Genomic DNA, 26,302 nt, shown 5'->3' with positions numbered 1-26,302 from the left:
GACGACCGAAATATATGTACGCCCATAACTTCCGTACCACTGCATCAAATTGGAGAATTCTTTTTTTTGTGGATGCTATTATCAGTATGTAAAAAAAAAAGTTTTATGTATAAACAAAAATAATAAGGTGGATCGAAGTTGCAGGGTCAGCTAGTCATTTATAAATATATATAATAAATTCTTAAATTCATTATTCATATATATATTATACCCTGCGCGCGTTGATACGTTTTTTTTTGTGGTCATACTATCTCAAAAACCTTTGTGGGCTCATGCACAACATTTTACTGAAGACCACATTACTGATGACATGATGAAATTTATAGTTTACGTTTCAATAAAGAACATACAGACAAACATTCATTTATATACATATAGATGTCAAATTGTTTAAGTTCGCCCTATCAAGCTAACAATTGATATTGATGCCCTACTAAACGAAAGAAATGAAGTCACTAATGTAAGTTATAACTGAAGAATAATGACACGTAAAAAAAAACTGTAAGCTTATTCTCGCAACCCTATTTCCATACCACCGGTGGTAGGCGCTAGGCACGTGGTCAGTGGTCAGTGTTCAGTAGTCGCGCCGCGGCCTGGCCGAGTAGTGGACATGTATACCTAGCGGGACGACTTACGGAGTACCACTGCCGCCATGACTGAGGATATACCAGGTTGTTACATTTTTGAAACGTATTAAGCACCGATAAAAGCTAGTTTTCGTTTTCTTGTTTGAAAACAATCGACAATCGATTCGTGCATACACAAAACTGTTTCAAATAAATCAAAGTTGTTACTCACTACGATAAATACGTATTTTAGATGTTTAACTATAGATTTACAATTTCCTTTTTTCATAATTGCCGTATGGCTGTATAGCCTTTTTTTTCTCTTTATGGCTTTTTTTTGATATTTTATAATCGAATACGTTTTTATTGTTTTCAAACGGTAATTACTTCCTCGAAAGGCAATTGTTATTGATTTTTTACTTTGACATATAGGTCATATTTTGTATACTTGACAATTTCGATTAGTTTTTAAGCTTACACTATATATTTTTATTCGTAGCACGTGTTTTGTACATTGTAAGTTGTAGCATATGTCTAATTAATGGCTTAAATTTCTATAAGGTAATGTGATCACGTAGTCTTTTTATAACTTAAACGTAAAAAGTGTTCGCTTTTATAATATTTGCAAAAATAACTACTACAATATGAGATTTATTTTTCTAACAGTTTTTTTTTATTACTGTTAGATTATGTTTGTGTATCATGTTTTATCAGAGTTTTCATATCGTAGCATAACAGTGCTACATGTCTTGTAACAATTTATCACATTTTTTGTTACATCTTAGACTTTGACGTCGAGGCTTAAAAAGTTAAAAACTTTTTTTTAATTTATACGAGTAGCGTGAAGAGGTTGCTCCTGGGGGGATTGGGGATTGGTCGGCAACGCGCTTGCGATGCTTCTGGTGTTGCAGGTGTCTATAAGCTACGGTAATCGCTTACCATCAGGTGAGCCGTACGCTTGTTTGCCGACCTAGTGACATAAAAAAAAAAAAAACTATCTTTGGTCAATTTTGCTAACAATTTGAATCTGTGCATTAAAATTTTTAATCATACAACTAATACGTTTAGTATACAGGTTTATCATCGTATCGTCTTATTTAATGCGTGCGGTTTCAAACACAAATTAATAATGACTTACTAACTCTTCTAATAAAAAAATTAACTAAACAGAAAAAGTATAACAGAGAATTGATATTTGAATTTGGATCTGTGATATTTCTGTTAAGATTTACACATTCTATGCACATGATCATCGTATTACCGTCAGATTCTTCATATTTATTTTAAATGAAAGCTATTGATAAATTTTTATACAATGTTCATACAGACCAGTCCCTACGGAGATAGAAAAGCGAATATAATTTACATATATACCATGCAGAATAATCTTTAATAATATTTGTCTACACATGGGTTTCTCTATTTTTAAAATAGGAAACTCAATGTATGGATAATAAATAAATAATACCTTAAGCATGTTCAAGCCTAAACTATTCCTCTCGGTCTATCCTATTTCGATTTCCATATTTTATTTATTATTATTTATTTATTTTTTGTATAATAGTTAAAGCAATTACTTATGTATTTAGTCTGTTGAATTGTATCAAATAATAAAAAAAAGTAAATATAAAAAAAATAACGTCACATTTGAAACTGGGGTTGAATTGAACACTCTTGACTCTACCCTGGAGTATAAAGCAGGGTCACAGCCATTCAACATTCACGCTTACGAGCGCCTCAATAATTTAAGAGTCATTTGCTTTATGTGCATGTTTCTGCTATGGTTATCTGCTTTATGTGTGTTGTTTATGTACGGTCGATGTATATATTTAAATTTTGTATATATTGGTAGAAGAATATTCGTGATATTTATTATTTATTTATACTTTATTGTACACCAAACAAGAAATAAAATAAACAAGCATAATTAACAATAATTAGTAGAAAAAAATATGTACAAAAGGCGGCCTTGTTGCTTAAAAGCAATCTCTTCCAGGCAACGTTAGGGCAAAGAAGATGATATATTGACGCTATAGGTGTACAGTTTAATTTTATAAAAAATTATGGGGAACTAACTCAATAAATAGATATACATACATACCTACATAGATAGATTGTGTTGTGTAGTAGTTGATTGTATTTCCATATAACGGGCTTGACTGTGTAATTCACTTTAAAAAAAGACGGATCTCAATACGACTGTATTTTTACATGTTACTTTATAAGTAATAACTTGGCGTACTCATTTTGATGATTTTTTTTAAACGAAAGTAGGTACATGTCATGTAATCCTATTTAATTAGATGGACAATGTTTGAGTTATTCCTAATAATGCGTATTAAATTAACTGTTTTTTCGACCACTTGTTAATGTAATTGAATGATGTCGGGTTTTTTTCGTTTGCAAGCAAATACGATTATATAGCAAGCGTTTCGTAAGCTCGCTTGAGAGACACGAAACTTTATGTACCTACTCTTTCCACCCGTAACATCCTCTTAATTCCTTTACATCTATAGTTAGTAACGCATTTGCGGCTCTTGTAATAAAATTTGTTATAGGCAATGGAGATCATTTAACATCAGATGTAACTGTTTGATACTTCCATAAAAAACAAGACGTCTGAAAATTTCACCCATGTGTTTGTAATGTATTTTGTAAAACAATACATGTTAGGAAAATTCGTTAAATACCTAGTGTGGTAAATATAAGACTATAAAAATCTTAAAGTAATATAAAAAATTAAAATAATTTTCTAACTCAACTCGGCCATATAAGTCACATTTGAATTATTATTTTTTTCTCATATAAAAAATTTTATTTAACTAATTAATTAATATTACAATTCATTTTACTAATGATTTAATTTTTTTTTAATTTGAAAAGTAATCCACTGCAAGACAAAAAATGTAAAAAGTATTTCATTAACGATTCAAAAAACTATTCATAAGAAGTCAATCACCCCATGAAAGGTAGTTTTTGTTATAAGATGCTAACAATATAGAATGCAATGGGGCTGCACATTCATTTCATTGATGTGGTGGTCGACATGCAATGGTAACATTATGGTGTCACGCCGGTTGATAAATAATTGTTTTGTGTACTTACCACTTAGCCTGCTTTTTTCATAACATACACGCATGATCACCTTTTCCTAAGGAAGGCAACTCAATCCTTGTATCGTAGATAACAGCCAACTGATATACGTGGCTGCTTTTTTTTCGATAAATATATAACAATTAATACATGTAATATAAATAAAGACATTACACCCAGACTCAGACTTGAATCTACAATACGCGCCAAAGAATACGTAACGGTAGTCAAAAATCCTTCTTCGTCTCCTTTATCTTCGGCTTGACATTATTGTTAGCGTCTGCCTTCCGAATAACACTTCCACTTTGCACGAGCTCTCATGTATTTATTTACGACACATCCCTTGACCAATTAAATCGTAGTAAATCGGAACGCTGTTTTCATATTGACCTGTTGAAATAAGCCTTGCAAAGCAGACTGAAAGAATTTTTTCTTTTGCATATGGACAAATGTTGACAATAGGCTATTCTCAAATCCCAATATTGTGAACTGTCCTAAATTAACTCCCGAAATACATGATATACTGATAGAATTGCTACCACTAAAATAAATGAATTGAATTTGAATTTAAATTATATTTAATCAAATATTTACTTTAAAATAATAGTTACTTTCACAATTGAATCATTATTACTATACAATTAAACACTATTTATTAATTTAAGTATGGACTTATGTTCAATATTTTAACTTACAAAATAATATTACTCGTAATAGACCGTGACTAACCACCACAGGCATGACTTGGTTCATTTCGAACAAAAGAAAGCTAAAATTTAGGCTCGATACCGATCACTGGCTTCAGTGTGAGAAGTCAGGCAAGGTCAAGGGTAGGAAGTGGCGGCCGTACTAATGGACTTAAGCTTAAGTCCTCCAAGATTCTGGATATTTTTTGCTACGTTTGTATGTAAATATTTACCTGTTAAATACTTTCTATCTGAATAAAATATAAACTAATTACTTTTGTAAAGACAAAAATAACTTGTTTTTTTTTTATTACAGCCTTAAAGACTAAGTCGGCTCATAAGTATTAAATACTAGATCTGTGTCATCAACGATTTACATATTTTAAGTCATCTGAGTCTGATTGTCTGAGAAACATAGAGTGAATTATGAAGCTGATGGTTCTATCAATTTTCAAAAACTGTATATTCTTGTACTCAACATTTGATGACATTATCTTACGTTGCGTTAATATTACTACGCTGCAAATACCTAATCATCATACTGCATTCTAAAATTGTTCCTTTACAGTGCAGTTAATGATTCTGTGGAATGCCTTGCCAAATAGGGAGGCTAAAACTCTTACTACTTTTAAGAAGTTAATTAAAGATATTTACCTGAATTGTTAGAGCTGAACTCTACTAGAAAATTTATTTATCTGTTAATGTGCTGTAAATAATTATTCAATTTTATATTTATGATAAACCATTACCCATTTAATAAATAATGTAATATGTATACCTATATTTATTTGTGTATTTATTATTACGATAAAACATAATGTAATGGGTATGTATTTATTTGTGTATTTATTTATTTACTAATTTATTTATTTATATGTTTATTATTTATTTATATTATTATTATATTATTAGATTGTATGATTCACTTCGTTTTGCCTTTTTAATGACCCTACTCTGTTTTGTTTTAAAATCTCCTCTACCCCAAGGTTGTCTGGAAGAAATCGCTTACCTAGCGATAAGACCGCCTTTTTGCATATTATTATTTTGTAAGTTTTTATTTTTTTAAGATACCTATGTACTTTAACTTTTATGCACAATAAAGTATATTTCTTCTTCTTCTTCTTCTATTGTAACCTTTTATACAGCGTTTTTATATATACATGTCCTAGCGTAGGGACTGTTCAAACTTTTTCATGTAACACTACCTACCTTATCGCTCCCTGAGTAACAACAAGTTGCGTAGATAAATTACCGTGAGGTTTTATTTATGCTAATTTTATGAAGAAAATAGAACTGACGTCATGCGAAAAGGTTAAAAAGGCGAACCTAAAGGAAACTCATTTTAATGGGGCGTTGATTTATGATTCAACCGAAACATTAAAAGAAAATGTTGACGATTATGACGTCAAAAAATATGCTTATAAAAATTTATAAAGTTTCGCAAATAGCACTAAAACCTTTCTTAATATTCATTACCACCAACCATTCTCTTTCTGTCCTATTGGCGAAATCATTTATGCTATCTTTGTAGATACCTACTTGAAAGTCATTAATTTTACTAAATAATAGTAATATTCTATTTTATTTTTAGAATATTGTTTTGCTGGCTTGACATAACACATAATATATCATATCATAAATAATAATTCCAGAAACTGGTGCAGTCTTCACGTTCGGAAAATCTCATTTCGCTGACAACGAACCGAGCCACTTCTTCATCAAGAACGACCCAATAGTTGCTATATCATGTGGGGACGAGCACAGCGCTGTCATATGTCGTTAGTCTACATTGTGCAGTATATTTTTTATTATTTCATACTAGATTTAGTTATTTTACTAGCATTAGTCATGTTCATGTCATACTTTCTCGATATACAAGGAGGCTTTTCAAGGAGAAAATAATTTTGGTAATCGGACTGCTGAATTCTGAAATTGACATCCTCAAACACTACACATATAAGTATCTAACTAAACTTTTATAGATTTGATTTCTATATATACTTGAGTAGATATTCAATAATGATTAATCACATGTATGTGTCATTTCTTTCAAATTTTAATTATTTGATTTTAATATATTGAATTAAGATATTTACTATTTATTAATTGATAAAGAACCAACAAAAAATTCATTAAGTAATAGTTTCTTAGTCAGAAGTTTTAAAAGAACAACAACAACGAATAGAATTTTAACATAATTTTATTTCAAAAACACAACTTATTATTAGTTAAAAATAAGTTACACCACAATTAATAGCTAATATCTAAATGGAAATCAAAAATATCAGCCGAATTCAATGAGAAATTTCAATGAAATATAAAAAAAAAACGTATTGAATACATCTTTCAATTATAAATATTATTTTTTTTACTCTAGTAATAATAGTTAATAGATTTATAATAATGCATAAGTATATTGATGACAGAAAATGGACGCGTATTTGTTTTCGGCGCGAACGCTTGGGGTCAGCTCGGCTTAGGGCACAAGGACGAAGTGACGAGACCGAGCTGCGTCAAATGGCTCAAACCCCATCGAGCTACATTTGTAGCCTGTGGCAGAGCCCATACAATTTTCGTCACAGGTAAAACATCATTAATAATTGGTATTCTGAAAATAATGCAATTAATCCACTATGTCGCTCCACCGTGGGGAATATATGTACATATCCGCAAATCCGCAGATAAACACCGTGGTGGAGTAAGCTCTTATCCATCTCCTACATGGAGAAAGGGGTTACAGGGCAGCAGTGGAATGTTAGAGGCTGAATCAATAAAAAAATAATCTTCTATTACGTCCTGGCGTTTTTGTGCAAGTAGCTTAACTCATGTGATCGTGGGTTCTATTCCCGCTAGGAGCAGATATTGTATTTATACAAAAAATTGTTTCTGAACTGAGTGTACGTCCTAGTAGGTATCCCCAACATGCCTTGGATAACTCCTTAAACTATCGATTCACGCTGTTCTAATATATACCTGAAAAGGATCATTGCTCATAGTAGCGTAAATATTTGTCAAGCCGCAGTGGAGGAGCTTGGGCCTTTCTCAAGCATTGGGATGTTTGCAGGCTACTTTAAAATCACAAACATCATGAATGAATGATATAAAAATCTTATGGTAGATTATGTGATTGTTTCAAACACTTTTAGCATTATAAAGTTAAGTCACATAAGAATAAATTCAGACGAAACGACAAGAAAACGTATCATTACAATTTTTTACTGTTCATAATAATTTATATTATTCCTAGATTCTAACACCATTTACTCCGTCGGATGCAATGATGAAGGGCAATTGGGTACCGGAGACATGGAGCACCATAGCGTACCACAAACTGTTAACTTGGAAATTGGTCAACCTATCAAGCAAGTTTCAGCGGGAAGTAATCACACAGCACTACTTACTGGTAATGTTGTACTAATTATTACAAAATTTTTAAGAAAATTTTTGTTCTAGCTTTAGCTACCAATATATTAGGTAGTTAATATATTATATAAAATATTATGATGATAAAGATGAGATAAGTTGAGTTTTGGTTAAATAAAATAATTAATACTAATTAAAATAAATAAGTATGCTTTATGCCTTACGTAGTGAAATCAAACTTAGAATATACGTAAACTCTGTTAAAACACTTAAAACTAACCTTAAGAAATGCAAGACGGAAGTAGTTTCTAGTCGTGTGCTAAAGTATATAAAACAAGTTAGTATACTAAAAGAAATCTATCCATAGAATTTAAGTTCACCATACCATTCTACTGCAGATTTGTAGATCTTATTTTGGAGTTTCTCTCGAAACCTATTGCTAAAAACAATGTTAATTTTAATTGAATTGATCACTTGACTACCAGCAATGCTTGTTCGAATCTAAACTTTTTAGCAGCTATTTCGATCAAACGAAAGTTAAAATGGCCGAATAGCAGGATAAACCTTACAGATTGTGCAATTAATATACAACGATGCTTGCCCGAATCGGAACTCTCTGAAACTGTTGGCTTAGCCATATCGATCAATGGAACGGAAATTTAACCGAATTTCTAATATTTTTATTTATATTCAATCCAGATGACGGTCGTGTCTTTGTCTGTGGCTCGAACTCGGAAGGTCAGCTCGGGCTGGGCGAGGACACGCGCTCCTGTGTAACCTTCACCGAGCTCAAGTTTATGGAAAAGATAGCCTTCGTTGAATGTGGATATTACCATACCGTCTTCATTACTGGTGAGATCCTTGTTTCATTGAACTATAAAACCATCATAATAATTATAATATTAAATAAAGTCGTAAATATATTATTAATAATAATTATTATTATTATTCGAAACCCTTAAAAGATACAAACAGAAGTAGTACAATTAGAGGAAGATGTACAAGGCGGTCTTATCGCTAAAAGAGCGATTTCAAGAACAGCGCATAGAAAAGCGGTTAGGAAGTGTACAAATAATTGTTATAGAAATTAGAATAAATTACAATAGAATACAAAATTATACATACATACATAAGCACATACATACTTACATATATACACATATACATATATATAAATATAAACAATTTAATATTAATATAAATTATTTTAATCCAAATAAAAAAAATAAAGATTTGAAAATTTGGTTCTACAGCGCGTCGTAAATTATTGTAGGTAGGTATAAATAAATTTTTTAAACTAATACTTTAAGTAAACAAATTACCTCTTGTATATAATAATAATATGAATTGGAAAATTTGAAAGAATTAAGAAGTTACATGATCATGCACACCTCATATCAATTAAAATCTTTTAACTAATTTTGGCGCGAAGCTCATTATGTGTACTCATTGTAAACATGCAATCTCATTTGTACGATAGTGACGCGCTAGTCGTCGCCTTGGAAACCCACATAGGTACAATTAAAACTAAAATTCCCTAATTTAATAGTGAAAAAATATTTACCAGTAAAAAGCAAAATTTTATTTTGATGAATAAAAAAGATTAATAAAAAAAAATGTAATAAAAACTACTTTAGGTTATTGTTTAGATTACTACAAAAATGAATTGCTCATAAGCCTTTGATTCGACTCGACAAAAAATACTATTGATATTTTTTGTGAAAGAGATTTCATACGACTTAGCTTATTTTCTTTTTTTATTTCATTTAACTTCATCACTTCAGCCTATCGCAGTTCACTGCTGGACATAGGCCTACACAAGTTCGCGCCAAAAATGGCGTGAATTCATGTGTGTTGCCCATAGTCACCACGCTGGCTGGGCAGGCGGGTTGGTGACCGCAGGGCTGGCTGGCTTTATCGCACCGAAGACGATTTCATTTATCTAAGCTACTTGGAAAAGCGAATTCTAAAGTTTTTCATTTAATTTTGTTAAAAGTACTAAATAATTTCTTTAACAAATATCTATTTCCGTGGCGACACATTTTTTTATTTAGGAAATAATAAATTTCCGACATTCATTTTTGAATAAAAAAGTATTTATTAAAAATGTTGTATAAAAAACAGTCAATGTATCTCCATAGAATTTATGTAGAAGCAGATTAAATACCAAAATATGTTCCAAAATATTTTATCATTTATTATATTTTGCCTTACAAGCATCATATGGCCAGGAACATCTTTTGAAATTATTTAAATTTTCAGACAAAGGGGCAGTTTTTGTTACTGGCGACAATGAAAATCAAAAATTAGGCATTCCTAATACCCTGACTACAGTATATGTACCTCAAGTTTTGCCACTAGAGACCCAAATTAAAAGTGCTTGCTGTGGCGCCAACCACACATTTCTTTTATCAATGGACGAGTCAAAGATTTTTGCGTTTGGGTCGAATGAAAAAGGTCAATTGGGTATGCCGAATAATATAGAGAACGTAACGGAACCAACTGAAATTAACATGGAGAAAATGTTTGATGGATATCAGTTAAAGCTCGTAGCTTGTGGAGCTATGCATACCGCTTTTGTAACAGGTATTATTAATTTATATTACTAAAATTGTATTATTTTAAATTTATTCGGTAAACTTTAACGTAAATGTTAACATAATATAAAGGCTAGGTAAAATTATTGTTTTCCAGATAACGGCTTACTGTACACCTGCGGCGAGTCACGACATAACAAACTCTGTTTGGAAGAAGTCGACGACGCTAATAATTCAAACGAGGCAATTCCCAATCAATACGCGCCAAAACGGGTCACCGCTATGAATGGCTTCGTCGTAGACAACGTCGCCTGTGGCGGCTGCCACACTTTACTCACTGCAGTAAAAGGCTCAAATGTTGACTTTACTAATAATGACTTTAGTATAATCAGTGAAGAAAACAGACATATTCCATTAACTGAACTACCTCCACTTCAAAAAGTTCCAGTAATGAATAAGACAGGTGATTTTATAATAGAAGACGTGGCGAATTCAAGTAGAAAAAATAGTAGCGATCAAGTTAATGGGAACACCAACGAAGAAACAGGATCTATCAATTCATTGGAAGCCAATGTGAGTGGTTCCCATATTGTAAATATAAACGACCTTGAAACTGATAATGCGAGTATCCATGACGTACCAAATGTAATGAACGAGGTCAACGCTTGCAAAAATGAAGTCGAAAAGGAAGTCGAAAATGTTTTAGAAACAGTAAATACCGTACTAAAGGTGGGTGAAGATAAAATAGACAATGCCTCACATATTGTAGCTGAAACGATTCATACAAAAGTAGAAGTTGTCGAAGATGTGTTAAAGAAAACAATAGATAAAAAATCGCCTGGCTTTTGTTGTGACGAAAAAAAAGTTTTAAAAGTGCCTGACAAAATTACAGAAATTGCTAATTCACCTCCTCCAAAGACACCAATCATACAAGATTTACTTGATATTCCTGATATATCGCAAATGAGTCCAAATTTGAGCAAACACAGTGATGACGGGCAGAAAAGTGAAACAGGACAATCTGAAAACGAAACTATACCTTGTGGATCCGATAAATCAAGTCCTCAGATGGGAAAAACTAAAACTCAAGCTGTAATGCCGATAGTGAGAAGTGAAGATCATATTGACTCACACGATCCCCCGACTAACTGCGAGGACACAGACGTAGTGGTTAATAAACTGGAGGAAAAGGGGCGTTTTGCTCGTATTTTCCAATCTATAAAAGATAAGGAACACTCTTGCATGGGTAAAGGAAAGGTTATTGAAGAAAAAGTTGTAGGTATATACTCAAACATTTATTTTAGAAAAAAAAATATATTATGTTATAAGATATGATAACAACTTTTAAAAAGAATATAACAATTATATCATAAAATTTAATATTTGAATTAACTTATATTTTTATGGTGTTGACTGTATCTACAACTATATTTCGTAACTAACTGTTGTTCTTTTTCAGAAAATGTTAATAAAGGGATAGATAATGCTGAAGAAACAGTACACAAGATAGAAGAAAGAGTAGAGACAGAGATACGAAACCAAACTAACTCACGGACATGCACAATTTTATAAGCACATTAGAGTAGTCAGTGTTTGTCTTCTTAAATGTTTAACGAAAAATAAAAAAATATTCTTACTACTTATATGTTAAATTTTTCTTAATATAATTTTTGTCAAAAAATAAAACACGATGTATTTATCGTACTTATACTCGAATGTAAATCTAATTAGTTTATATTAAATATATCTTACGCTTACAATAATATTTATAATACTTATGATTTAAAATAAATCACAGTTAAATGCAATCATTACATTTAGAAAATCTACGTACGTCAAGCGTTATTACGCGTTTATTCAACGTCTCAACAGGCGACGCCACGGTCTTAATATAGTAGCGGCCTTACTAAGAATTAAAACAATTTTAATATTATTCCTCTAGATATAGCAACAAATATTTCAAATCGAGCTTAGGAATAATAATCCAGATTAGAGAGCTTAGGCTTCGTAGACAACTGTCATGGTAAAAAAAGAAAATGTAAAAACAAATCTATTATCAAAAGTTGTTGAAATTTTCAATTATTAGGTTTGATAAAATTAAGTATTGTAGCAAGTAGTAGGAGTTCATCTAAATTACTCATAATGGAAATAATCTTTTAACTAAAATAAACCCAACAATTAGTTTAAACATAATAATCATAAATAGCATAATTAAGATTATATTAATTCTTTGAAATCTTTCGAATCTAAATTATGTACAAATTTATATTCTTTCTGTGTTCGTGAAAGTTCATTTGTTGCCGTAATCGCATAGTGTTTTTTATTTTTTTTCCTATCTCTAGGATTGCCTTTTCATTTTTCGCATCGGACAACCAAATACCTGAAATATATAATTGTAAAAATTACTTTTCAGAATAAAATATGCATATAGATACTCTGCTGTAATGGTGCGTGCGCCGTCGGCGGCGCCTAAACACCGACGGTCACGGGTTCGATTCCCGCTCGGAGTAGATATTTGTGTTTATACAAATATTTATTTCCAGTCTGGTTGTTAGTCCTTGCGGGTCTGCCCACCGTTCTATGAAGAGCATGTTAAGCCGTCACATTGGAGCAGCGTGGTGGATTAAGATCTGATCCTTCTCCTACATGGGGAGAGAGGCCTATGCCCAGCAGTGTGATATAACAGGCTAAAGCGACACACTACGAACACTGAAAAAGCCGTAGGTAAATATATAAGATTTAGAGATACAACTATGCAAAAAAACCACATTAATTAAGTTTGATACTTTGATTTTATAAAGATTTTATTCGTGAATTTGACCATTTCTTGGAGGAACCATTTGTTCAGGATCAATATTATTTTATTAAGAAGTACCTGTGCAATGCACAGTGTTCATATATTTTGAAACGACAAGTACGTACTTAAGTATTATACGTATCTAATACTATTAAACGAGCAATTCCTGTGTGTATATATATATTGTATATTCTGAACCTCGGAAACGGCTCTAACGATTTTCATGAAATTTAGTATTTAGGAGGTTTCGGGGGCGATAAATCCATCTAGCTAGGATTCATTTTCAGAAAATGTCGTTTTACCCCTGTTTTTAGGCAATGAAAAAAATGGCTACAATATCGTTAGAATACGAAGGTAAATTTCGCAAATGTCAATAATGTTGTAATAGCTCAGGTCAGACATCGGCCGGTCGCAAAACGACTGAGAAGACCACGGTTAAAATCCCCATATCTTCAGAACGACTGTTTTTTTTTTCCTTTTTTTTTCTAATTTCTCTCATGATTTTTTAAGTGACTTCAAAAAAAGGAGTAGGTTACTCAATTCGACCGTATATATATATATATATATATATATATATATATATATATATATATATATATATATATATATGTATATATATATATATATTATTTATGTTCGGGGATAACTCCTTCCTTTATGAACCGATTTTGATAATTCTTTTTTTTTGTTGGAAAGGAGATATCCCTAGTTTAGTACCATGATAAGGAAACCAGGATCTGATGACGGGATACCAGAGAAATCGAGGGAAACTCTCGAAAATCCGCATAACTTTTACTGGGTGTACCGATTTTGATGATTTTTAATTGAATCGAAAGCCTATGTTTATCATGTGGTCACATTTCAATTTCATCGAGATCTGATTACAACTTTTGGAGTAATCTTTGATAATGCGTATTTACTTGACTATTTTTTCGTCTACCTACGTTGTATTACTTGTCGATATAATTAAAGTCGGGTTTTCTTCGTTTGCCTACAAACGCTATTATTGATTTAAATAACCAGTTCATATTAATACCAAAAAACACGATTTACTAAAAATACCAAGCTAAGATCGGTCACCCAGGTACTAAGTAATTTAACGTAGGTAGTCGAAAATGTGTATAACCAACTAAATATGCACAATTAGAGATAATTCAAAAAGTACTCGTCAGATGATCGAGATCAAATGTAAATAATTATAAAAATCATTACATTTAGTAAAAAGCCATGACACACATTTAACAACAAAATAAAAAAGTACAGTCCAATTGAGAACCTCTTCTTTTTTTAATTCAGTTAAAAATATGGTTGGATGTAGTTCGCTGGGCCAAATAATTAATTATAAAAATAAATCAAAATAAATTTTAGTTCTATTAATCATAACGATGCTGTGTGGTTACGGCATCAAAGAATATAGCCACCCCCTTTCTTCCCGTAGGTGTCGTAAGAGGCGACTAAGGGATAACACAGTTCCACTACCACCTTGGAACTCAAAAAGCCGACCGATGGCGGGATAACCATCCAACTGCTGGCTTTGAAATACACAGGCCGAAGACGGGCAGCAGCGTCTTCGGTGCGACAAAGCCAGCCCTGCGTTCACCGACCCGCCTGCCCAGCGTGGTGACTATGGGCAAAACACATGAGCTGTCGCCATTTTTGGCGTGAACTTGTGGAGGCCTATGTACAGTAGTGGACTGCGAAAGGCTGCTTTGATGATGATAATGATGAATCACAACTAAAATTATTAAGATTTTGTTCAAATTATTAAATTGAATTAAATAATTACTTACCAATTTTAGTTTTATCACGAACACTGATAACTACCCCGCTAATCACATCTGAATTTTCAAAATTCTCACCAATCATGAGAAGAACCTGAAAAGGTTAAAAAATTACAAAAAATTTCAATTTTTAGTCTAGACTATTCTACGTTAAAACAGACTTTTTTATACAACTAGGGCATACAAGCGTACGCCTCACTTGATGGTAAGCGATTATAGTAGCCCATAGCCTGCAGCACTGGAATCGACCTTATCCCCAAACGCCCGAAGGAGTTCTGGGCACATTATTTACTACAGGTACACAACATTGTTAGAAAGCAATTTATTTAGCTGTGATATTCTGTAAGGTCGAGGTACTTCCGCAGTCGGGCTACTCCTTTTTTGAACAGGAAATTTCTGCTGTGGCCTACCTCAGTAAAAACAAGTTTATATATAACTATTTACATATAATTAGTCCGTTGGCGGTTTGTAGTGCTTTCTGTGCCGCAGCTTGCGGGTTCGATTCCCGCCTGAGTCTGGATGTAATATATGTATTTATAGATATCTTCTATAATATAAAAATGAGTCGCTGAATGTGTTGCTAAGCGCAAAACTCGAGAACGGTTGGACCGATTTCGCTAATTCTTTTTTTAAAATATTCCTTGAAGTACGAGGATGGTTCTTACGGAGAAAAAATTCTAAAAAAAAAAATTAATAAAATTAAAGAATCGACTGTTAGGCGATACGAAGTTCGCCGGGTCAGCTAGTATGTATTATTTCTGTGTATATTTATCAAAAAAAATAGTTATGACAGTCGGCTGTTACCTGTAACACAAGCAGTGAGTTGCTTACCATAGGAACAGACGACCGTGTGTGTATGTTATAAGATATTTATTTATTTATTTATTTATTTACTATTTATAGGTAAAGAAAAAAAAACTACTGGGACCGACAGCTTAACGTGCTCTCAGATGAGGTATGGAGACACATAAGAAGAGACTCTCAGACCGAAAACAAATATTTGTACAGTCACAAATACGGCGGGTATTAGAAGCGCGTAATCCGCGACCGCCGGTGTTTAGGCGAGATCACCCTTACTAAGATATAATTATCTTACCACATATAACCACACATCGTCAAGAGCCTGCGATTTCTTCTCTAAGTTAATAAGCCACCGACCACCGCGTTTGTTGGCATCGTCGTCCCACGTGGGACGGGCGTTGTTCTTGAAGACTGCATATTCTTGGCCGGAATTAAGCTCCGACGGGCGCTTCATGTGATGATATAAGCTAATACAAAGTATCAGATTTTTGTAATTAGATGTGAAATATTTACCAACTCAATTATAATCAACTCAATATTTATACGAGTGATCACTATCATTGACTTTTTTGTATGATTTTAAAGTAGTCTTTAACTTAAATCGATTGTTACCCGACTACCAAAAAAGAAGGAGGTTCTCAATTCGGTTGTTTTTTTTTTATATATGTTACTTCAGAACTTTTGACTGTGTGGACCGATTTCGATATTTTTTTAAATCGAAAATTGGTGTGTGTCATTTGGTCCCACTTAAGTTTATTTGAAATCTAACAACTACTTTTCGAATTATATCTAATAATGAGTTTTACTTGACTATTTGTTCTGTTACGCGGCACCTCCAGGTAGTCTTTTAGAATAGACACACAACTGGTTAAATATTGATAAAATTTATTTAATAGTCCAAACACTTACAGTACTGTCCCTAGAAACACCTCACTTTCCTTTTCTGTATAAAAAATATATATATAGTGACGCGCTGGATGGTAAACGGCAACTGACTCGACCGTATGGAAAATGAAATATTTAAAGTAATTAAAATAGCGGCGTCAGCACTATCCGCGAATTAAACCTAGGTATAACATCTCCCCCCTTTTGATGGAGCTTTATCTTTAAAGATGAAGCGGAATTGAGACGCGACTAAAATCGAAAAGGTCAGAAAGGAAAATGAGCGTTTTACAAATTTTTACCAAAATATTAATTAATTGGAATTAAAAAAAAAATAAAATTTATCATTAAACAATAAGAGAGCTGCTTAGCTAAAATTTTAACAATGTTAATATTATCATCAATAATTAAGAATTTGACATTTTATTATAAAATTATAATAATAAGATAATTATAATAATAAGTTTGTTTCAGAAAATTCATCCATATGTGTTAGTAACATTTTAACTTATATGACTAATGTTAGTCTATTCTACACACAAACAATTCTCAAAGAAAATATAAATTTAATAAAATTCACAAAAATCATAAAATTTATAAAATTGTCAAAAATTGCCGAAATTCATAAAAAAAAAATCATAACAAACTTTTATAAGTATCTAAGTGTGTTTATCTTAGAGTAAAGATTATTATTTATTATAAGAATTAGTATAATGAATAGTGTAAGAGATAGTACATTGATAATCTTAAGACATTAGTTTAATATTTAGAATTAGTATAAAAAACATTTATTTAGAAATTGGATACATTACGATTTGAGAGTTTCATTACATTTTCTCTTGTATCGGGTAAAGAATTTAAGGATTTATCATCACTTGAGATATCTGACATCTCAATAGAGTTAGTAACTTTGGTCTGATGCCTTCGTTCATTATTACATTTTTTGTATATATTTATACAATACATTCTACTTCTCTTTCTAGAACAAAAACATTTAAAGAATTTGTATATAATAAATAAAACTGCTAAAACCATTAAAATATATGTAAACGCCGAATACAAATTTCCGTAGCGTATAAAATGAGACTGTTCTTGAGCTTTATTTATTTCATTTTCTAGATAATCTAGTTTATGAGATGAATACTGCAAACTTTCTAAATTAATATTTGATAAACTAATAGGCAACAAATGAGGCAAAGTATGATTAAATTTTTCCTTTTTACAACACTCATCATCTAGTATGTTAAAGTTAATATTTATGTTGCTGCTCTTAATGTACAATTTTTTCGAAATAGACGGTAATAGTTGCTTAATTTTTGAATAACCAATACAGTCATCTGTCAATTTGACAATTCCAGTTCCTATTATGGAATAATCAAACAAATTTCCATTACATTTAACAGTTAATTTACATGGTTTAGATTGAACAAATATCCACTTATTATTACTAAGCGTTTGCCAAATATCGACATCACCATACAAAATTTTATGATTACATTCAGGTGGCATTGATAGGACTACTTCTGTTAACAATTTACTTTCACAACAAGGATTATTTATACTCGAATAAATGCTGAGCATAGGGCATATAGAATACTCATCGTTTATCAACTTACAATTGTTTAAGTTATCTAACAAGACGTAACTGAGCTTATCATCTGTTACTGCAATATAAGCTTTAGTCGGTTGAATTAAAGAAAACGTGTTAGCATTTTTATCGTGTGGAGTCGGTAAAGGAATATTTTTGTAAACAATGTATTTCTCTGGGTATATTAATGGTATTTCTAATATAAAAATAATCTTTTTGTTATAATAGAAACATGTTAGCTTTGATACATCGATTATTGTGTTAATGTTTTCAAGTGATAGAGCTACAGGAAAAACTGTACGCTTATCAATAAAATTACTATGAATCTTTAATTCATTATACAAGTAAAAAGGGCTCAAAACTGAAGGGTGTAAAATATTTGCTTTTGAAAATAAAATGGAATTAAGGATTACGTCTAAGGAATTAGAAATTGTTATCAGGGAGCTTTCAATTAGATTGATAAGACTATTTATTCGCGTTACGTAGTATAAGTTATCATTTTGCTTTGTAACTTGAGAAAGAATATCATTTAGTATAGTTATATGGGAATTTAATTTAATTTCGTTTTGGTTTAGTCTTCGAATAGTAGAATTAAAAGTATTTAAGCTTGATTTTATGACGTGTATGTTTTCTTTCATTAAGTGAAATAATTCAGATTCGCTTTTCTGGCAGATTTCGATAGCGGCATCATATTTCCGGGCATCATCGGCGTCTAATGTACCGAAAAAGAATTTAAGAATTTCTCCACCGAATTCTAGTGACCTTTTAGTCTTGGAAGAGTTATTCGATATTATATGAGAGAGAGAATCGAGCTTAGCATAGTTTGTTTGTAATAAGTTTTGTATAGAATCTTCAATATCTTTACAATCAATCAAATCTTTAGAACGTATTTTAGAACACAAAGTCGTTGTTTTAAGTAAAATGCTTTCAATGCTATCAAGGTGAGGTTTATAGGTGACGACATCAACATGAGTGACGATTTGCCAATAATTATTATAAAAATTAATAGAAATACTAGGATCAAAGTAGATCCCTGGGCTATGAACAATGGAAGTAACCTTGCTTTCTCCAACACTTTGGTGAATTATTAACCTGAAAAGAATAAAATTAGAATTATGAGATTTAAGAGACTTAGTATTATAAGATTCAGTGAGACTCAGCGGCTGGGACTGAGATGCATTTAATTTATAAGATTCAGTGAGACTCAGCGGCTGGGACTGAGATGCATTTAATTTATGAGATTCAGTGAGACTCAGCGGCTAGGACTGAGATGCATTTAATTTATGAGATTCAGTGAGACTCAGCGGCTAGGACTGAGATGCATTTAATTTATGAGATTCAGTGAGACTCAGCGGCTAGGACTGAGATGCATTTAATTTATGAGATTCAGTGAGACTCAGCGGCTGGGACTGAGATGCATTTAATTTATGAGATTCAGTGAGACTCAGCGGCTAGGACTGAGATGCATTTAATTTATAAGAATTAGGAATAGTATTCATAATGATATGACTCAGGCCTACCTCGCGGGGAGGCTGAGATGATAGAGAATCGAAAATGGAGTTTGTGCCGTTTATAGCCGACGATTTCGACTGGCACGAGGCCGAAATCGGATTTTGTTTAAATCGTTTTCGTTAAAACAATTATTACATCGATCAATATTATCACAATGGTGCACGAGTGAATCGTTATTCGGTGCACGTGAACCCGTTTCGTCGCATTGTGCAATCTGAGAAGAATCGGGTTGCAGTATGCGGCGGCTATTGTTATATTCGCGTTTGCGACATTCGTTTATAACATGACCCTTGTTTTTACAATAAACACAATATTTATTATTATAATTAAAATTAGGTTTATAAGGTCGACTTAAAATTAGAGGATTTTGTAGATGAAATGTTTTTTGAAAATTGTTAGATTTAGTAAAATTAGGTTTTTGGTTTTTAAAACATACAGAGGTGTTATGACCTGATCTGTGGCAAATTGAACAATATTTAGAAGGTTGTTGAGAAATTATGGTTAAGTTTAAACGCTTTTCTTCCTCAATAGCAAGTGTGATAGCCTCAGATAGCGTCTTAGGATTGCGACAGCGTACAATTTGCGATAAGTTTGAATTAATCCCTAATAAAAAAGTATTCAATGCCAAATCCTCCATAGCAGCTAACCTTCCTATTAACTCATTTGAGTTTTCGCAGCTGTAATGTATATCAGATAGTAATCGTGTTATACAAGACTCAATTCTTAATGAATATTGCGTGACATCTTCTGTTGAATTTTGCTTACAATTCTGTAGATCAATTAAAAGATGCGTGGAATGCTTTTTCTCACCAAACGTGACTTTTAAAAATGATTTTATTTCGGACCATTTATTAAATGTTTTAAGACAGCAAGCCATTTGAGCCTTGCCTTCAAGCTGGGATATAATGTATTTACAAAGCACATTCTGCTGGTCAGCGGTTGCGAGAGAAATAGCATTTTCGCAGTTTGTGAGAAAAGCTGGCAAAGATTCGCGATCACCATTATAAGGTTTTATAAATTTGGTAAGAACAGATAGAGTTATCTTCTCAGCCATTTTCGGTTTTGAGAACTTTAAAGATGAATCTGAATAATTGCTGTCGGAATCAGAGCGAGCTTCTTCAATTACAGTCTTTTCCTTTTTAGGAGGCATTCAATTAAAAAATAACAGTAATTTTAGTGAAAATGTAAATAGATTTTTGTAGAAGTTGTATATACGTGACTCTATAAATATACTAAGCTTGTTACTGAATTTAAAGTTTATTAAAAAAAAAGGTTAAGATATATTAATCTTCTGGGAAAGAATCACTGATCACTAGCACTTATTCACTTTTAGGCTTTTAGTAAAATAGAAAACTCACAATGAAACAGCAAGCGCGATCATATCTGCTGGGAAGCGTGACACGTGTTGATGACGTTGCGGGGCCGGAACTCGGACACGTGGTGGCTCTGTGAGTCGTATTGCAGCTAACGCGTCACGTTGCAATATAGCGACGTGTATGTAAAATGTAGATGATGGTGTGGTTGCCTGGTGAGGGTTCTTCTGCTGGGACGCAGTCTCAGCAGCGTGGGGCTGTAGATCTGCTAGAAGTTCCGTGTGTTTGGTGGACCTGCCTCGGCTCGTGGGGCCTGAGACGTATATCTGATGTAGGCACGGCAACGTGGGGCCTGTGACCTTGTGTAATGTCTAATGACGTACCTGGGTGCCAGGGTTCGGATGTCAGGGTTTTATACAGAAAACCACTTATGACATCCCGCTTCTGACACCAATTGTTACGCGGCACCTCCAGGTAGTCTTTTAGAATAGACACACAACTGGTTAAATATTGATAAAATTTATTTAATAGTCCAAACACTTACAGTACTGTCCCTAGAAACACCTCACTTTCCTTTTCTGTATAAAAAATATATATATAGTGACGCGCTGGATGGTAAACGGCAACTGACTCGACCGTATGGAAAATGAAATATTTAAAGTAATTAAAATAGCGGCGTCAGCACTATCCGCGAATTAAACCTAGGTATAACAGTTCGTCGACCTACGTTGCATTATACCGCATAATTTTTTACTGGGTGTACCGATTTTGATGATTTTTAATTTAATCGAAAGCTGATGTTTACCATGTGGTCACATTTAAATTTCATTGAGATCTGATAACAACTTTTTGAGTAATCTTTGATAACGCGTATTTACTTGACTATTTTTTCGTTTACCTACGTTATATTACTTGTCGATGTAATTGAAGTCGGTTTTTTTTTTCGTTTGCGAGCAAATACAATTATTCGGAAATTGATTGTAAACTTCGTCAATTTTTTTAATGAAAACAATATTTCATGTTAATCCAAAATTTTGACTACGACCACTCACTTCATTATAGGTAAACTAAATCAACAATCAATATCTTAAAAAGTATCAACTTTACCACCAATAGTCTTCAACTGTGTCAAACGTAGTCAATTTGACTAGGTTTTCTTCCCAGTTTTTCTGCGCTTTATTATTAGTAAACAACCAGAAACTCCAGCTGTTTTGTAAAGGATGTTTTATTCGTTCCGGTGAATTCGCGTTACCCTCCGATTCGTTGGGTTTGGTAACAACCTAAAATTTTGCTTATTTAAATTGAAAGAAATCATCATCATCATCCACTTTACATATATTTTCTTATAAACTACTTACAACTAAATGAATTACGTCTGTACTACACATGAATATCAAATCTAGTAAAAGAAAGAAATTCGTCAATAAAAATAGATCAAAAAAATTTCAAACATTTCGGTAATAAGTGTAGGTTTCATCTTGTTAGCGTCATTTAGAAAAGTTAGAAAAGTTATTCCTAGGTATTGAAATCGTAACAAAGCCATTTTGTACACATTTCTTTTTTTATATCGACTGCCGTTGTGACGTGAAAATTTTTTTGTCTGTATCTAAGGACCGCACTATGATAGGTACATAAAACAATGGAGTAGTCATTAAAGTCAGCGAAGATGAAACAACACGGGTCAGGAAGAGTAAAATAAATTGAGCTTTAGTTCACAAATAAATGCATGCGGTGGCGGATAAAACATAACGTCATGCTTGCGAAACGATTGATTCATTTATCTCACTAACGACATCGTTTATTTTTACATGCAATAACGTACTAACACTTCAAAAAAGAGCTGTTGAAAGTATCGACTATATGTATATGAGGGTAATAGAGTGAGAGTAAGTTCGCGAACTTGTGGCTCGACGACATTTTTCGCTGGTGGTACTTTAAAACCGCCGAGTAAGGAAGGGCGATGGCGAGCCGATAAGTTTTATTTTGCTCGTAACTCGCCTCCACTCGTACGTGTGACAGCACTGTGAGCCGCGAACCGCCTCTTTTAACCGACTTCCAAAAAAGAAGGAGGTTCTTAATTTGATTGTACTTTTTTATATATGTTACCTCAGAACTTTTGACTGGGTGGACCGATTTCCAGCTTTTTTTTTTTTTTTAATTAAGAAAGTTGGTGCGTGTCGTGTGTTTCAATTTAAATTTGATTGCCATCTAACAAGTGATTTTTGAGTTATATCTAATAATGCGATATGTTACTTATCGATGTAATTGGAGTCGGTTTTATTCGTTTGCGAGCAAAGACAATTAATTACCTACCTATGTTTCGCCAGTCCGTGGACGCGGAACGCCTGGTAGTTTAGGTATTTATAATTTTTGCAACTTCGACTTTTTTGTTTTTAAAATGTAATACGATACAATATTTAAATAAAACAACAACAAACAGCTTCTTTTGTCGACGACATCCCAATACAGAATGAGTAAGCTTCACGTTTGTCACCGACGTCGAGCCGAGTATATTCACGATCTTATCGTACTTTAAGTGCGTACGTCTATCACTCACATTAATATTTACATTCCGATTATTATCAGTCACCTTGCGAGATTTTATGAACGGAGCTGATATAGTTCAACAATAAACATAAATATAATTAAAAATAATATAGAACATTAGGTAAGATTATTGTACTTATATTAAACGTCACGTTTTATAGGGAACAGATATAAAAAATTCATTAAATAACAAGAGATAAAGACAAAGTCTATTTTATTTTGAGACTTAACTTTTCGTTCATTAGGTACCTACATTATAATTATCCAAAAATTCCACACGTAACTACAACTTTAAATCACTATTTTTAAACTTACACAAAATAAAATAATCTAATAAATATATGTATAAAATTATATGTATAAGTAGATAGGTAAATACCATAAAGGATATAGAAACCACGCCCACGTCGAATTAATATATATATATATATATTTACGAGTCATACGTTAGTTAAGTGGCCTCCAATTTATGGGGTAAAATGGGGTGGGGGGGTAAAGGGTGGTGAGGAGAGTGAGTTTTTTAGCCCCCCGTAGTGTGCGTTTCGCGTAAACCCCGTGGTTTCGAAGATATCGTGTTTGAAGTTTTGGGGTTAACTTTACGTGATTCAGAGGTATAACAATACCTTAGAGCTCCGCGTCTGACTCCACCTTAACTCCGGTGCTGCGGGAAGTGCACTCATATGCTCAGTTCACCAACTTTCACACTTTATTTTCGAACAAATTTACGTTAAAACGATCTCGATTGTAAGATCAACAAACGATACGAACTGACGCTTAACGACTGACAAATCGACACTTTTAAACAAAATAACGCGTCACTTAGCATTTCCTTTAAAACACAAAGCTTTAGATTAGGAAAAACCGAATAATAATAAAATTAAAGAATCGACTGTTAGGCGATACAAAGTTCGCCGGGTCAGCCAGTTTTAAAATATATATAACCTATATATTTAAAAGCATTGTTAAAAATTTAAAATGAGCAGTTGCACTTTCAAACTCGCAATTCCTTGGAATCCATTTAGAGCCGGTGATAGCTTCAGGTTTCATAGAAGCCGCCAGGTAGAATAAACAAACTCTTAACGACTTTTAAAAAATGCTTACTGAAATTTAAGTAGTAGTTTCAAGGTTACATATGCCTTAAAATCGAAAGAATAATTAGTTAAGACTCATACACTGGACTAAATACAGTTGAATAATTTAATACACTGATTATTATTTTAAACTAGCGACCCGTTCCGCCTTCGCACGGGTATAAAATATAATTATAGCCTATGTCATTCACTGAAAAAATTATTAAAATCGATCCAGTACTTTTGATTTATTCATTACTGCCCGTGGCCCGCACGCGTTAACTTTAGAGTAAAAGCCGGCCGGAACCGCCGCAAACGCTACGTACCGCAATTTTTAAATCTGTAATATCTTTGAAAATATTCATTTAAATCATATGCTGTAATATTAATTAGATAAGGATTAATGCTGTATTGGTTAAAATCGCTTTGAAAATTAGCCATTATTTGGCGTAAAAAGTTAATGACAAAAAAATGTTATTGTGGGATATCTATAAGAGATAGACATATACCATAGCGGAGTTTTCTGTAGACCTTTTCATCTATTTTGATAAATCTCGTAGGGTACAGGCTGCGTTTGCAATGTAAGTGGAAAAAATGTAATTATTTACGACATTACATTAGAAACCTCAAAAATAACAGTATTTTTCCACTATTTAATGGATGTTATTATACATATAAACCTTCCTCTTCAATCTCTCTATCTATTCAAAAAAAAACCGCATCAAAATTCGTTGCGTAGTTTTAAAGATTTAAGCATACATAGGGACATAGGGACAGAGAAAGCTACTTTGTTTTATACTATGTAGTAGTATGTAGTGAAAAATGAAACAAAGAGGCAAAAAAATGAATTGGTGAAAAATTTAATTTTACTTTTATAGCCGAACTGCCGAATGAAATTTGAAACAAAAAGGCAAAAAGATAATTATCACTAAATTAAATGAAAATTAATTTCTTACCTGCTTAAAGTGCACCATAGTTGCGACTTTATCCTTCTCCAAAATGTAACTGATTCCATTCAGTATTTTATAATAGTATCATAAGTTTCGTATCTATAACGGCAAGTGCTTGGAGTTCCCCGTTATCGACTTAACAGTGTAGTGTTGCCTTATTAAAATATGTTACAATTTTTTTCTGCCTTTTATTTTGTTCCTTTTTTAATATTTTTATTTTTCGAGTAAATTAATTAATATAAATAAATAAACGCTTCACACTCAACAAATATATCAAAATAGATCAATTATTTCCTATTTTACTTCTTTGATCTTAATGAAATAAATATTCTTTTGTCGATTAAGGTATGTTGATATGTTCGGCTATAAAAGTAAAATTATTTTTTTTAAAAACCGACACAAATAATAAACTTTAAAAACTAAGAAATAATATTCTAAGCCTATTGTAATCATTAACGTCACATAATAAATAAACGCTTCACACTCAACAAATATATCAAAATAGATCAATTATTTCCTATTTTATTTCTTTGATCCTAATCTTAATGAAATAAATATTCTTTTGTCGATTAAGGTATGTCGATATGTTCGGCTATAAAAGTAAAATTATTTTTTTTAAAAACCGACACAAATAATAAACTTTAAAAACTAAGAAATAATATTCTAAGCCTATTATAATTATTAACGTCATATAATGTAAGTTCAAATATTTTTATTTTCCAAGCGTCGTCACAGATATACAGACACGCTAAACTTTTTTTTTTTTTTTTTTTTGATATCGCAGGGTAACCCATTTACGGGTGATATCCAGGATGC

The 26,302-nt window shown here is 32.3% G+C and overlaps 2 protein-coding genes across 2 annotated transcripts; one reads left to right on the top strand and one right to left on the bottom strand.

Annotated features, from left to right (window-relative positions):
• Nucleotides 1-652: 652 nt before the first annotated feature.
• LOC123654584 (X-linked retinitis pigmentosa GTPase regulator-like) lies at nucleotides 653-11,886 on the top strand. The gene is made up of 8 exons (XM_045590481.1): nucleotides 653-671; nucleotides 5,998-6,123; nucleotides 6,772-6,927; nucleotides 7,593-7,748; nucleotides 8,408-8,560; nucleotides 9,971-10,294; nucleotides 10,403-11,524; nucleotides 11,705-11,886. Exons 1-8 carry the CDS (start codon nucleotides 653-655, stop codon nucleotides 11,815-11,817), a joined length of 2,169 nt encoding a protein of 722 aa, XP_045446437.1. The 3' UTR covers nucleotides 11,818-11,886.
• Nucleotides 11,887-12,491: 605 nt separating this feature from the next.
• On the bottom strand, nucleotides 12,492-25,538 carry LOC123654481 (eukaryotic translation initiation factor 4E1-like). Its single transcript, XM_045590380.1, has 5 exons — nucleotides 25,493-25,538; nucleotides 22,027-22,199; nucleotides 15,920-16,091; nucleotides 14,833-14,917; nucleotides 12,492-12,625 (listed from the first exon to the last, which is right to left on the bottom strand). Exons 1-5 carry the CDS (start codon nucleotides 25,508-25,510, stop codon nucleotides 12,492-12,494), a joined length of 582 nt encoding a protein of 193 aa, XP_045446336.1. The 5' UTR covers nucleotides 25,511-25,538.
• Between the last annotated feature and the right edge of the window lie 764 nt (nucleotides 25,539-26,302).

Source organism: Melitaea cinxia, chromosome 6, assembly GCF_905220565.1.
Source record: "Melitaea cinxia chromosome 6, ilMelCinx1.1, whole genome shotgun sequence".
Classification (NCBI taxonomy): Eukaryota; Metazoa; Arthropoda; class Insecta; order Lepidoptera; family Nymphalidae; genus Melitaea; species Melitaea cinxia.
This window is presented reverse-complemented; position numbering and strand designations above follow the sequence as displayed.